Below are 15,405 nucleotides of genomic sequence, written 5' to 3' on the forward strand. Positions count from 1 at the left end.
CCCCGAGCACCCTTCCCTGCTCCGTGGGGCACCCCGAGCACCCTTCCCTGCTCCGTGGGGCACCCCCAGCACCCTTCCCTGCTCCGTGAGGCACCCCGAGCACCCTTCCCTGCTCCATGGGGCACCCTGAACACCCTTCCCTGCTCCGTGGGGCACCCCGAGCACCCTTCCCTGCTCCATGGGGCACCCTGAACACCCTTCCCTGCTCCGTGGGGCACCCCGAGCACCCTTCCCTGCTGGATGGGACCTATAGATGGGAAGGCCTCAAATCGGTGAGCACAGCATGCACACCCTTCCAGGCTGGCAGCTCCACTCCCAATCAGCTCGTTGGATGGTGGTTCCCTGACAGTGAGTGTCTCACATTTCTTTATGATACTGTGGTTCATCCTCACTGCTGCCAACCTTTCACACATGAGTCACAATGAGTTTTGAGACCGACTATCTTGTGGTCCATTATTTCACTTCAAAGAAACACAATCGACAGAGTCCTCTCTCATCCTCTCTGATGCACCAGTGCTGGTTTCAACTTGCTGGGCTCACTGGTGTTGCTAGGAGAGCTTCATTTGTTTCCATCCACACAGGTTTCACATTTTTTGATTTTTGTGTATCTAAAAACTTTTGTAATGACCCACGTATAAGTTTCTTTTTTTTTAGAGACAGTCTCCCTATGTTGCCCTCAGTAGAGTGCCGTGCGTCACAGCTCATAGGATCCTCAAACTCTTGGAGTTAAACGATTCTCTTGCCTCACTCTCCCAAGTAGCTGGGCATATAGGCGCCTACCACATACTTGGCTATTTTTTTGTTGCAGTTGTCATCGTTTAGCTGGCCCAGGCTGGGTTTGAACCTGCCAGCCTGGGTGTATGTGGCCGGTGCCTTAACCACTGACCTACAGGTGGTAAGCCATGACCACTGTATTACAATGCTCAGCCCTTCCTTTTGCATTTGGGGTAAGGCTCAATTGCTGGGACTCTGCATCACTGCTACATCTTCTAGGTGGGGTTTATCTTACGGTGGTCATCTCATTTACTGATGCTAGATCCCAAGTCTTGGGAGCCACTCTGTGTTTGTAAGTCCAGCTCAGGGCTCCCGTCATAACTGGATGAGATACCCGAAGACAAACCAGCAAGCTGAGGTCAAGGATCCTGGCTGGAGACTCACCCCATCTGCTCCTCTCCAGCAGTGTCCCCACTCACCCTGGGATGTGGGGTGTGACTGTGCAGAGAGAGAGAGGCCCAGGAAAGACACTAGTGCACAGAGATGCTTTGCCAACCCAACATGATGGCCTGACCAATGACCCCAGTGTATCATGATCTCATGTGGCTCTGCAGCCCACAACACTCATCTGGTCACCATGTGACCGCACCCTCCCACACCCTGCCATCCAAAAGGGTTACAACTAAAGTGCCTGCCCTCAGAGTGATAATTCCTCTACAGTGGCGTATGCCCTGACATCCTGAGACACCACCTCCCCCACCTCTCAGAAAACCTTGTCTTCCTACCCTTAGAAAACCATTTATCTCAAGAATTTTGTCAGTTCCATTCACAATTCACATGTTCTTTGCTTCTTGTACTTTTGTAAAAGACATATTGTATCAGGCTGGCCACAGACTATGGAATCAGAAACAGGACCCACAAATATGCTCATTTACAAAGCTGCCCTGGGAGACTTTAACATGCCAAGTGTGTGGACTGGACAACTTGCTCTGCTGTGTTACTGATCTGATTAGTCTCACAACAGTACATGTTTCAAATCCTGATGGGAAAAGTCGCCCTCCATACTTTCTCAAATGTTGCTTAGCTGTTCTCACATACCTATTTTTTGACACAATCTTTAAAATAATCAACTGAGTTCAAAAAAAGGGGGAAGAGTCATTGACATTTTTACTGGACTTACATAAAATTTACCAATTAAAATCACAGTGCATTTCTTTGTTGTGCCTTTATATTCTTTCCTTATGTATTATGTACATTCCTGGTTAAGTTTATTCCAAAGGAATGCAGTTTGGATACTTGTCCCCTCCACAACTCATGCTGAAATTTCATCCCTAGTGTTGGAGGTGGGGCTCGATGGAGTATTTGGGTCATGGGCACAGACCCTCACAAATGCCTTGGAGCCTTCCCAGGACAATGAGTGAGTGCATTCACATGAGAGCTGGTTGTTTTAAAGGGCCTAAAACAAACAATCAAAAAACAACAACAACAAAATAAAATACAAGAGCCTGGCACCCCTCCCCTCTTGTTCCTTCTCCACATACAACACGCCGGCTTCCACTTCACCCTGAAGCCTCCCCAGAAGCACATGCTGGCACGCTTCTTGTACACCCTACAGGAGCATGAGCCAAACAGGCCTTTTTACTTTATAAATTACTCACCTCAGATATTTCCATTATAGCAACTCAAAATGGACTAATGCATAAGTACTCTATAATTTTTGTTATAATTTTCTATGTTATATTTTACTTGTTATTTGTGATATATAAGAAATGTATAGATTTTTGCACATTTATCAACAATCAACTGAACTCATTAGTTCTTTTTCTTTTTCTTTTATAGACAGAGTCTCATTTGTGGCCCTGGGTCGAGTGCCATGGCATCACAGCAACCTCCAGTTGTTGGGCTCAAGTGATTCCCTTCCCTCAGCCTCCTGAGTAGCTGGGACTATAGGTGTCCGCTACATGTTGAGTGAAAAGCTTGGAATAGCGGGCCAACTCAACAATATACTGCAACTAGATTCGAATGCTGGTTGGAGCGTATTTGCCATAGGTTTGGTGGCTGGTGAAGCAGCCATACTCAGAAGGTCTTGGTGGCCAGGGGGCTGACATTGTGGGAAGGTTGGGAGAAGGTCTTAGCAGAGACTAAAACACAGCCATCCTAATTCTGAGAGCAGGGATCAGAACTCCACTCTTGGGACAGGCTGAGGGACTCCCACATCCCACAGGAACAGGAGTCAGGGGGCACTGTGAGACCGCTCCCTGAAGGATTCTTATAAGCTTTAAGATCCCAACCCAGCAGGGTCTCAATGCCGAGAAAACAATCAGGCAATCACTGAAGGCAACTAAGTTTGGAAAAAGGACCATAGAGATTGCTAGCTGTGTTTTCTATCTCCTAAAACAAAAACAAAAACAAAATAATGCCACCTGGTGTCCTGTCAACATATTGCAACACACTGTCATCAAAAGCAAGGACTTCTCTTTGAAACAAAAGAGGCAGTGAGAAGGAAAAAGGAGGACAAGTAGATGAATAAGAACAAACACATGAGGAGGAGCCAACAGAAAAATTCAGGCAACATGAAAAACCAAACAGAGCAACTCCCCCAAGAGGCCATGAGGCAGCTACTGCAGAAGACTCCATCTATAAAGAATTGGTGGACTTCACAGAAAGGAAATTTAAAATATGGATGATAAAGACAATAAAAGAAATGGATGAGAAAATGGAAAAACAGAACCAGAAGTTGGATGAGAGCTATGTAGAATATACAAAGGATATGGCAGAGCTTGCAGAAATGAAGGAGACAACTCGGGAAGGTAAAAATGCACTAGAAAGTACCAAAAAGTAGGCTAGACCATGGAGAAGAAAGAACTGCAGAGCTAGAGGATAACGTTTCTGAGTTAACCCAGGTAGTTAAAGGGGCAGAAAGGAAGAGAGAGAAAGCAGAACAGGCAGTTGGGGAACAATAAGACGCCGTGAAACATAAAACATATGAAGAACAGGGATCCCTGAAGGGGAAGAAAATTGTCCCAAAGAAATGGAAGCCCGACTGAGACTGTTAGAAATGAAAACTTTCCAAGTTTTACTAAAGACCCAACACACTGCTTTCAGATGGATATCGAACCCTGGTCATCTCAACTCAAACAGAGCCTCTCCAAGACACACTGTAATGAACCTGTCCAAACTCAAGATGAAGCAGAAAATTCTGCAAGCAGCCAGGAGTAAGTACTGAGTGACCTACAGAGGCAGAGCCATTAGGGTGACAGCAGACTTTTCAACCGAAACCTTCCACACCAGAAGAGCATGGTCATCCACCTTCAACATTCTTAACAATACAATTTTCAGCGCAGAATTCTGTATCCTGCTAAACTAAGCTTCAAAACTGATGGAGAAATCAAATCTTTTATGGATATACAAGCACTGAGGAAAAGTGCCACAAGACCAGCTCTATAGGAAATACTTAGGTCTCAACACTGATGACCAAATGTTTGCTTTGCAGATGGAACACCAGCAAAGCAAATACCCAGAAACTAAAGGACAAAACATAGCTTCCACAACGGAACAAAGGATAAAACTATGCAATGGATGTTCACAAAATAAGGTGAACAGAACTCCACCACACTTATCAATTCTGTGAATAAATGTCAATGGACTGAATTCACCACTGAAGAGGCACAGGCTGGCTGATTGGACAAAAAAGTGCAAGCCATCCATATGCTGTCTCCAGGAGACAAATGTAGCATTAAAGGATAAAACTCAGGGCTAAGGAGTAGAAAACAGTATTTCAAGCAAATGGAAATCAGAAGAAAGGAGGGTTTGCAATCTTATTTTCAGATACAAGCGGATTTAAAGCAAGTAATTTTAAGAATGACAAAGATGGACACTTTATACTAGTCAAAGGAATAATACAAGAACATATTTCAATTTTAAATATTTATGCACTGAACCTAAATGTTCCCAGATTTATGAAACATACCTTGATGGGTCTGAGCAATGTGATATCCCATACTACCATAATAGTCAAGGACTTGAACACCCCTCTGACAGAACTGGACAGATCCTCTAAATAGAAATTAATCAAAGATGCTAAGGACTTAAATGTGATTCTATGACAAATGGGATTAATAGACATATACAGAACACACCATCCCAAAGCTAAGGAATATACATTTTTCTTGTCAGCCAATGGAATGTACTCAAAAATTGGCCACATCCTAAGATACAAATCAAACTTCAGCAAAATTAAAAGAATAGAAATTATACCTTGTATCTTCTCAAACCACAAGTCAATAAAGTTGGAATTCAACTCCAACAGAAACATTCATCCCACATAAAGACTCAGAAACTAAACAGGCTTATGCTGACTGATAGTTGGGTTCAGGAAGAGATAAAAGAGGAAATCATTAAATTCCTCAAACATGACAACAATGAAAACACAAGTTACCAAAACTTATGGGATACAGCAAAAGCAATCTTAAGTGGGAAATTTATCTGATTAGATGCTTACATTCAAAACACAGAAAAAGAACACATCAACAAACTCATGAATCATCTTATGGAACTGGAAAAAGAAGAATATAATTCCAAAGCCAGCAGAAGAAAAGAAATAACTGAAGTTAAATAAGAGATTAATGAAATTGAAAACAAAAGAATCATTCAGATAATGAATGAAACAAAAAGTTGGGTTTTTGAAAAAATAAATAAAATCGATAAACCTTGGGTCAGATTAACTACAAACAGAAAAGTAAAATCTCTAATAAACTCAATCAGAAACAGTAAAGGGGAAATAACAACAGATGCCACAGAGATATGAGAGCTCACCTGTGAGTATTATAAGAAACCCTCTGCCCAGAAATTTAACAATGTGGAGTTCAATACCTGGAGTCACACCCTCTCCCTAGACTTAAAGAAGGAATACATCTTTTGAACAGATTGAGTTCAAGAACTGAGATCAAAGAAACAATAAAAAATCTCCCATACCACCAACAAAAAAAGCCCTGGTCCAGATAGCTTAACACCAGAATTCTATTAAACTTTCAAAGAAGAGCTTATACCTGTATTGCAGAAATTATTCCAAAAAACTGAGAAGGAAGGAATCTTCCACAAAACATTCTACAAAGCAAACATGACCCTGATACCAAAACCAGGAAAAAACCCAACTAAAAAGGAGAACTTCAGACCAATTTCACTAATGAAAATAGACGCAAAAATTCTCAATAAAATCCTAGCCAATAGATTACAGCTTCTCATTAAAAAATTCATACATCACGATGAAGTAGGTTTCATCCCAGGGATACAAAGCTGGTTTAACATATGCAAGTCCATAAATGTAACTAACCATATCAACAGAAGCAAAAACAAAAACCGTATGATCCTCTCAATAGATGAAGAAAAAGCATTTGGTAAAATCCAGCATCCTTTTCTAATTAGAACACTTAAGAATTTAAGAATAGGTGGCACATTTCTGAATCTGATCAAAGCCATCTATGACAAACTCACAGCTAATATTATACTGAATAGAATAAAACTGAAAGCATTTCCACTTAGAGCTGGAACCAGACAAGGTTGTCCTCTATCACCGCTACTATTCAGCAAGGTGCTGGAAGTTCTAGACAATACAGCAGGCAAGAGAAGGAAATAAAGGACATCCAAACGGGGGCAGAGGAGATCAAATTCTCACTCTTTCCTAAAGATATGATCTTATACTTAGAGAACCACAAGACTCTTGGAAGTGATCAAAAAATACAGTAATGTCTCGGTATAAAATCAATGTCCACACATCATGGCACCTGTAGCTCAGTGGTTAGGGTGCCGGCCACATGCACCAGGGTTGGTGGATTTGAACCTGGCCAGGGCCTGCTAAACATCAATAACAAACAAACAAAAAAAACAGCCAGCCATTGTGGCAGGCGCCTGTAGTCCTAGCTACTTGTAAAGCGAAGCAAGAGAACTGCTTAAGCCCAAGAGTTTGAGGTTGCTGTGAGCTGTGATGCCATTATCACTTCACTGGGGGCAATATAGTGAAACTCTGTATTAAAAAAAAAAATCAATGTTCAGAAATCAGTCGCCTTTGTATATGCCATTAACAGCCAAGATGAGAAGTTAATCAAGGACACAATTCCCTTCACAGTAGCTTCAAAAAAAATAATAATAAACAAATACCTCGGAATATGCATAACAAAAGAAGGGAAAGACCTCTACAAAGAAAATTATGAAACCCTAAAAAAAGAAAAAAACAGAAGATATTAACATGTGGAAGAATATACCATGCTCATGGCTGGGAAGAATCAACATTATGAAAATGTCTATAAAGCAATCTACAAAGCAATCTACAAAGCATACGTCTACAAAGCAATCTAAAGATTCAATGCAATCTCCATTAAAATACCATCATCATACTTTAAAGATCTGGAAAAAAATAATTCTTCATTTTGAATGGAAAAAGAAGAAACCCTGTATAGCTAAGGCAATTCTTAGTAATAAAAACAAAGTCTAGGATATCACCCTACCAGACTTTCAGCTATACTACAAGGCCATAGTGATCAACACAGCATGGTATTGGCACAAAAAGCGAGGCATTGACATTTGGAACTGAATAGAAAACTATAAGATGAAACTAACTTCTTACAGCCACCTGATCTTTGATAAACCAAACAAGAACATACACTGGGGAAAAGAATCCCTATTCAATAAATGGTGCTGGGAGGACTGGACATCCACATGTAAAAGACCAAAACTGGACCCGTACCTCTCACCACCTACAAAATTGATTCAAGATGGATAAAAGGTTTAAATCTAAGGTATGAAACAATAAAAATCCTCCAAGAAAGTGAGGGGAAAACACTTGAAGATATCCGCCTGGGGAAAGATTCTCTGAAGATTTCTGCGGCACTTGCAACATCGATAACAAAAACAAACAAATGGGACTTATTTAAACTGAAAAGCTGTACAGCTAAGGAAACAACCAAACCAAACAACCCTCAGAATGTGAAAAGATATTTAAATATTACAAATTGGACAAAAGCCTAATAACTAGGATCTATAGACAACTCAAATTAATTAACAAAAAGATCCAACAATCTCATAAATCACTGGGCAAGAGAGATGAATAGAACCTCCTCTAAAGAAGACAGATGAATGGCTAACATATGAAAAAATGCTCATCACCCCTAATTATCAGAGAAATGCAAATCAAAACCACCCTGAGATATCATCTAACCCCAGTGAGAAGGGCCCACATCACAAAGTCTCAGAGCTACAGAAGCTGGTGTGGTTGTGGGGAGTAGTGAACTCTTTTACACTGCCGGTGGGACCACAAACTAACACAACCATTTTGGAAGGAGTATGAAGAATCCTCAAAGAACTCAAACTAGACCTCCCATTTGATCCCATAATCCCATTACTAGGCATCAACTCAAAAGAAAAAAAAATCCTTTTACCATAGGACATTTGTACTAGACTGTTTATTGCAGCTCAATTTACAAACATCAAAATGTGGAAACAACGTATATGCCCAGCGACCCAGGAACGGATGAACAAGCTGTGGTATATGTACCCATAGAATACTGCTCAGACATTAAAGAGAGGGAGACTCTACATCTTCTGTACTAACCTGGATGGAGCTGGAACACATTCTTCTCAGTAAAGCATCACAAGAATGGAGAAGCAAGAATTCAGTGTGCTCTATTCTAATATGAAGGTATTCTAATAATCAGTAAATGAGCTAATATAATGGGGGTAGAGGAATTAGCAAGTGGGGAGAAGGGAAGGGGGAATGGAGGTCACGGTATACGGCACAACTCTTGGGAGCTGGACACAATTACAAGAGGGACTTTATCTAACAAATGTAGTCAGTGTAACCTGATTCTTTATAGCCTCAATGAATCCCAAACAATAAAAAAATAATAATTTTTTTTAAAGTCAGTAACAAAAATAGAATAAAATAAAGTGTCACTGAAGGCCCTTCAGGACCCGCTTACCTCTCCAATCTCACTTCCCTAACACCCCTCACCCAACCTTCCCTGCAGCCACTAACTCTCCAAACACATGGACAACGTGCTTCCTCCCTCCACGTAGTGCTGGTTAAGCTGCTTCCCGTCTTAAATGTCCTACTTCTCGGCAACCTTTGAGACACAGCTCAAAAGTCACCTTGTCCTGAAAGCTTTCCTTGACACTACCCCCCACCGACCCTCAAGGCTACATTAAGGGCCATTAAATAAATGCGTAGAACAGTGCACTGAATGGATTTCCTTCTCTCTCTCCCACAGGACACGTGCTGCCTACAGGCAGGAGCTCTGCTTCTCTCACACCTGCATCCACAGTGCCTAGGCATGAGTGTTTATTGCATGGATTTACTCTCTACTTTTCATTGACCAAAGACATATATAACCACTGAGAAAACTAAAACAAATGCTATTGTAATAACAGATAAAATTCAAACAGTAACCTTGCCATTCTAGTTTCTTTGCACTTGAAAGAACTCTGAAAACAGTGATTGTTTAGTCCTTCACATTCTGCTGAGGGTCTGGAACTACAACGGCAGAAACAGTCGTTCCCCATGGCGTGCAGCTGGCAAGAGTGGGCATCTCTGTGCCTGTCTGGCACACAGTGGCTTCCTAATGAGTGTTTGTTAAGCAAATTTCAAACTCAAGTATAAAAACTGAGCCAGTCTTAGGTAGACAGCTCATTCTTTCTTTTCTCTTTCCAGTCAGTATTGTCTGTGCCATCACTCACCATGCTGATTATACTCCCAGCCAAACTTCCTGGAGTCATGAAGCGCCTGTCCTAAGAGGGCAGCTTGATGCATCAGCTTCTTAGGGATACAGCCTACATTCACACAGGTGCCACCAAGACCTGAGAAGGAAAGAGTTTTCATGTTTCCTGGGAGGGGCGGGGGTAGTCTCACACACCTGCGCAGTGGTACTATAATCAAACACATGGAAATGACAAGCTTGAATGTGGTAGGGACAACACCTCATCCCAAAATAAGACATAAGTGATTAATCCAAAATTTCTTTCTTTCTTTTTTTTGAGACAACAACGCCTGGCTATTTTTTTAGAGACAGGGTCTCGCTCTTGCTCGGGCTGGTCTCAAACCTGTGAGTTCAGGCAATCCACCCACCTCAGCCTCCCAGAGTGCTGGGATTAGAGGGTGTGAGCCACTGCACCTGGCCTAATCCAAAATTTCTAACCAAGGAGTCGTGAAGGAGATCCAAGAATGAGCAAAAATATAGTCGTAAAAAGTTCTCTGGGGACACAGTCCAAAACTCTCACTTGAATCTGATACACAGAGGGATCAGAACTATATCAGATTAATTATATCTGTCCTATACCAAGGACAGCATCTCAGCTCCCAAGCCTGGCTTCTCTATAACTCTGACTCCATCAACGACCCAACAGTTGCATCTACTTTGAATCTTGAACAAACAAAAGAGATCGTGCAAAACGATGTACTCTTCTGCAGGACAGGAGGCAAAGTTCCCTCCTCTCTTGTAGTCTCTTCTCCTATGCCAGATAAGTAGGATTATTTAGGGACAGAAAGGGAGGAGAGGAGAAAAAGAGAGGAGATGGCAGGAGGAGGGCAAAAAGGACCAGTGCACACACATAAGAATGTTAAAAGAAAAGTCAAGGCAGATCATAGCTTTGGTGTAAAATTCTAGGCTACAACCTTCTGAGAAGTTTGAATTTTAAAAAATGATTTTCATATTTTATCAGTCGGGTCTCTGGCAGGAAAAAAAAGACATACTCAAGCCAGGTAACTGAGGAGAGTTTATAAAGACATTGCTACAAAGTGTGGGTAGGAGATCAAACAGGGATGGGGCAGTCAGGGGAGCAAGGATACGGAGAGAGTACCCCCACCTCAGGAAGCCTGCCATGCACCCCAGCAGACGAGACCCCAACTCCGTTCCCCTCACTCCCTCTGCTCTCCACCACCCTAACCAGCCAACCCTCACCAGAAGGAGTTGGCGAGGCTGCCAAGTGACCCATCTGTTGGGGCACAGTGCAGGGCAGAGACAGAGAGGGAATGCATTTGAAGCCACAAAAAGAGAACATCCAGCACAAAATGTCTTCTATTTTATTATAAAAAAACATAACAAGGAGAGCCTGTCCACAGCAGAGTCACAGGCTAGGGCCCCACTGGGTTCCTTACTAAATTAAAGTGTAATGACTACACACACTGAATCAACTATTATGCAGCCATTAAAGCTGTGTAGCCACTAAAGCTCCCATGGTAAAACTGATACAGAAACACAGAAAGATGTTATGGCAAACTTAGAGACCACAACACACACAGTACATATACTGTAAACACAAAACTATGTGACAACATTAGCACACATATGTAAAAAACTACGACAGAAGTCCTAGAATATTAAGCTCATGATATATATATATATTTTTTTTTTCTTTTGCAAAGTCTTCCTTAATAATTTTTCTATTATCTTTCGAATGTCATCACTTGTTCACTAGAACCTAAGACTAGGTATCCTCATCTATGAAACAGGCTAGTTATACCTCTTGAGATCACTGAGGGTATAATGAGAGTGAACAGCAGAGAACAAAGAGCAGGGGCTTACCCCAGGACGTGCCCTGAGGGGACGGCACCACAAAGTCCAGCACCATGACCTTCTTCCCCAAAATGGCAGCTTCCTACAAAAAAAGCCACGTATAAAGATCTTGTTGTTTTTCTGACATTTCCCCATTTTTCTCTCCCCAAATGAAAACACTGTTTCTATGTGAAAACACAAGTCTCTTCCCAGAATTAAACCAGCTATTAAAATAAAAGCTTAGATTGTAACATGATGACTATTTTTGAGCAGCAGAAGTGCTTATAGTGATCACCAGGAAAACCGTCCACAAGTCTCACTTCCCTGTTCACACCTTTGCACATGCAAGGCCGCCAGAGCCTCCACCAATGACAATGAGGTCATAATCATATGCTGAGTCTTCCTGAAGGAGCTTCTGTAGCAAACCATTCTGATGTGCCTATGGTTTAAGGAAAGGAGAAAGAATACTGCATTACTCAAAGTTTCAAAACTGTTTAATTGCATGCTATGTTCAATCAGTATGATGTTGTCCATGAAAAAATCATAGAAACAATTAATACATAATTCACCTAAGTTGGAATTGTAAATTTATTTGTCCCTTCTGACCAATCACCTGACAGACAACTAGGCATGTGTCAAATAACCCAAAGGGTCATGGATTTGTATCTATGTCAGGTGAACCATTTTTCTTGGTTTAATCATCCAAATATTATAATCAGGTACAATGAAATAACTATCATTTTTTAAGATCATTTTGGAAATAACTTTTGTGTGCCATCAACAAATTTTTCTCATGGTTACTCATAAATTGCCCTAAGTTTTGTAGCTGGAATGGGCAACTACCCGTGCAACACAAACATCTTGCTTTTTCGTACAGCAATGGTTGAGAGGCTGGCTCTGTGCCATATTCTCTGTTCATTGGGCCCTCCTGGAGATTAGGAGTAGTTTAGGTGAAGTGAGAAGTTTGATGCAACATTTGGCAACAGTTCTCCACAAAGCCAATGGCTCACCCCACCAGCCTGGCTTTAGAAACACGGGGCTCACTCCCTGGGAGGGGCCCACCCTGGAAGCCCCAGTGGTGCTTCATAACCATGAGGAGTCACCAAATACCACAGGGCCCACCAAAGAAGGCTTGAATGTGCTCAAGAAGGCTTCTGGCACAATCTACAAAGCACTCCTTGGCCTCCTTATTTGCAGATGCCTTTAGGGAAATCCGTCTCACAAGAATCTGCCATCCAAGGAAATATCTTTCAGTCTGGAAATAGAATTGCTACCTCTGTATGTCTAGATTCATTGTCTGACATCACTTTTCAGGTTAGGACTGGTGAGATCAGCACTTCAGAAACTATTTAGAAGCAATGATGATAGAACTCAGCCAGCCAGGTACCTTCCAAGACTGATAAAGTAGGCTGTTATTATACAGCAATGATGATCACAGATTAACATACAATCTTCTTTCCCCACAAAAATACCCTTAATTAAAATCTCAAATATAAGTATTTAATCAATCACTGATTATTAATACTACATACATATAAAAAGGATACAAGTGAGAATTTTAATGTAAGTAAATAACTATAAAATAAGTATCTATTTAATAAACATCCATTTTTATCTATCACTGCCTGACGAGTCTTACTTACTTCCAGCATTCTAGGAATCAAAACATCCAAAGCTACCTTTGCAAAGCACCCCAGGGAGCAGCCTTGGCAGGAATTCTAATGATCCTGGACAAGAATGTTAGAGTTGACCTCATTTCACTGAGGGAATAGCCCTCATTTCTCTTCTCATCAGGAGGAAAAGCCCTGGAATAACCCCAGGATGGCCTGCCTGTGTGGCCTCGTACCTTCACTCAAAAGCCTTATTCTTAGCTTCTGCAGTTCAGTGGTGGAAACTCCAATCTTCCTTACAGTAATCAAGATTATCTGATAACTGTATCTCCACTTTACAACTTCCAAAAGACAAATGAACAGACTTCTAAAAATCTTTTTTTCTCTTGTTAAGTGCTTTTTAAAATAAAATTTAAACAAAAAATATTAACATATAATTCTGTTCTTACTACCTGGAAAGTTCGGTCACATCCACCCACGTGTACTTTATTCACAAAAATATTGGGCACGGTTTTCTGATTAGAGATTTCTGACAGTACTTCTTGAACATTGGCCCCATCATCTAAGAATTAAAAAAAAAAATGAAAACATTGAAAAAGGTTGCAGTTCTTGATGAGCTGAAGTATCACAACACCCAAACAGGTTCATAAAAGGTCACTGTGTCATATAATTTTATGTAACAATGACTCATGAGGAGAAAACAGCCACAATTTCAAATAAACCTTAAAAAATGAAGATCAATCTACTTATTTATTTCAAAATACAAAGAAAATTTTATTTGTGTTATCAAAGACTCTAAGAAATGATGACATAATATGGTTAACAGAGTTGATGGCAAGATACTGACTTAATTTAAAATAAACACTTCTAAATTAGATTTTGATATATAAATGACTATGGCAAGACAAATAGGTTAAGAACCTCCTTAAAGAGAAAAACATCAAGATAAAATCTGCTGCAACAGTAACTCAGAAAATACTTCCTACTATTATATTAGGAAAATCTTTATGATTTAAAGTCTAAAATATATTCTTCATCCCTAAAAATCAAAGTAAGCCAGGCGACTTAAGACTACCTTATCTCTAAGACTACCTACATATTCTCCAAGATTCAAGAGCATTTCACTTATTCAGGCAACTTGGTTAAATGAGTCAGTGAAGTCCCATAAAGGCAGAGGTCAGGTTTTCTGTTTGCCGCCCTGTAAAGCACTCATGTGAAGCCCTCAGTTAGGGTTAGACTGCAAGGGTGCCAGACTGAAAGGTAAAGCTAAAACCTAGCACGCTCTCCTTGTGGACAGCATGACCCGGAAACAGGAGCAGATCCTCTCCATTTATTACGGCTTAATTCATTTGACCAGAGAGATACATATGAAATGCCTCAAGTTCTTCAAATGAGTAACTTGTTTCTTTTCATTCCCTTCTCTTAAATACGGAAAACATATAAATAAAAAAAAAAAAAACTTACACCAACTTATCGGTCATAGGAGCGTTCATTTTCTGCATGATTGATATAGGCAAAAACGGTTCATCTAACCCAGAGACAAGAGCCATTTGAGTTGAACAAAGTAAATGAAAAGAAGTCAGTCTTGTTGGCATTTATCACAAGTAACAGTGTGCAGGGACTATTCTACTTACCAATTTGATCAAGTTCCAAGATGTTACATCCAATTCCCAAAGAAGAAAAGAGTTCTTTAACCTGTAACAAAAATTACCTAAGTTTCATTCTCACAAGATTCAACAGTTACGGGCCTGGCACTGCAGCTCACACTGTAGTCCTAGAACTCTGGGAGGCTGAGGCTGGAGGATCGTTTGAGCCCAGGAGTTTCAGGTCACTGTGAGCTGTGATGACGCCACAGCATTCCAGCCTGGGCAACCAAGTGAGACTTTGTCTCGATAAAAAATACGAAACAAACAACAAAAAAAGCTTCATTCAACTGGTATGAATACAGACACAGTAAGATATCCAAAGGGAGAGTTCTTTAGGAACATGAGTGCTTTCCCCTTTCTTCAACACATTTCCCAGAATAATTTCAGCCCAGCCTCGCCTTGTTCTTTCACTCTCTCCTTATGACTCCCAAATCTACAACTTTTTCCCAAACGTCTTTTCTGAACTCAGACAGGCAGCAGACATTTTCCCACCTGGATATCCCACAAGCACTTCACAGACCACGTGCCCACCATGCCCCTCCTCTTCTTCCGCGTACTTGTTCCTCTTTCTGTGCTTCCTTTTAACAGTCATTAAATCATTCTACTAATTTTTATCCACCAAATACCTTGAATGGGTCAACTGCTATTCTAAGTACTCAAGATACAACAACAAACAAGATGAAGTCACTGCCCTCGGATAGGGGAACAGTCAAACAGGAAACTCCAGCACCTGCTACTGAACGGGGGACAGGAGCCGCACAGCAGCCCTGAGCAGTGTGCAGACTCCAGAATCAGACCCGAAGCAGCACCTGCATTTTTAACAACTCTGCCAAACTTTCATGGGGAATAATTTCAATGCCAAAATGCTGCCCTCCCACACTTACTCCCGTCCAC

General features: G+C 41.1%; 1 protein-coding gene across 1 annotated transcript in view; it reads right to left on the bottom strand.

Moving 5' to 3' along the window:
- The window catches only part of TXNRD3 (thioredoxin reductase 3), a 50,954-nt gene that overhangs the window by 28,050 nt on the left and 7,499 nt on the right, over positions 1 to 15,405 (bottom strand). The window contains exons 2-6 of the mRNA XM_012809221.2: positions 14,500 to 14,560; positions 13,318 to 13,427; positions 11,590 to 11,694; positions 11,286 to 11,358; positions 9,442 to 9,561 (exon numbers count right to left, since the gene is read on the bottom strand). Coding sequence (XP_012664675.1) covers positions 9,442 to 9,561; positions 11,286 to 11,358; positions 11,590 to 11,694; positions 13,318 to 13,427; positions 14,500 to 14,560 — 469 coding nt within the window. The remainder of the gene's footprint in view (positions 1 to 9,441; positions 9,562 to 11,285; positions 11,359 to 11,589; positions 11,695 to 13,317; positions 13,428 to 14,499; positions 14,561 to 15,405) is intronic.

Source organism: Otolemur garnettii, unplaced genomic scaffold (genome assembly GCF_000181295.1).
Source record: "Otolemur garnettii isolate 467f Iridium unplaced genomic scaffold, OtoGar3 scaffold00101, whole genome shotgun sequence".
Lineage (NCBI taxonomy): Eukaryota > Metazoa > Chordata > Mammalia > Primates > Galagidae > Otolemur > Otolemur garnettii.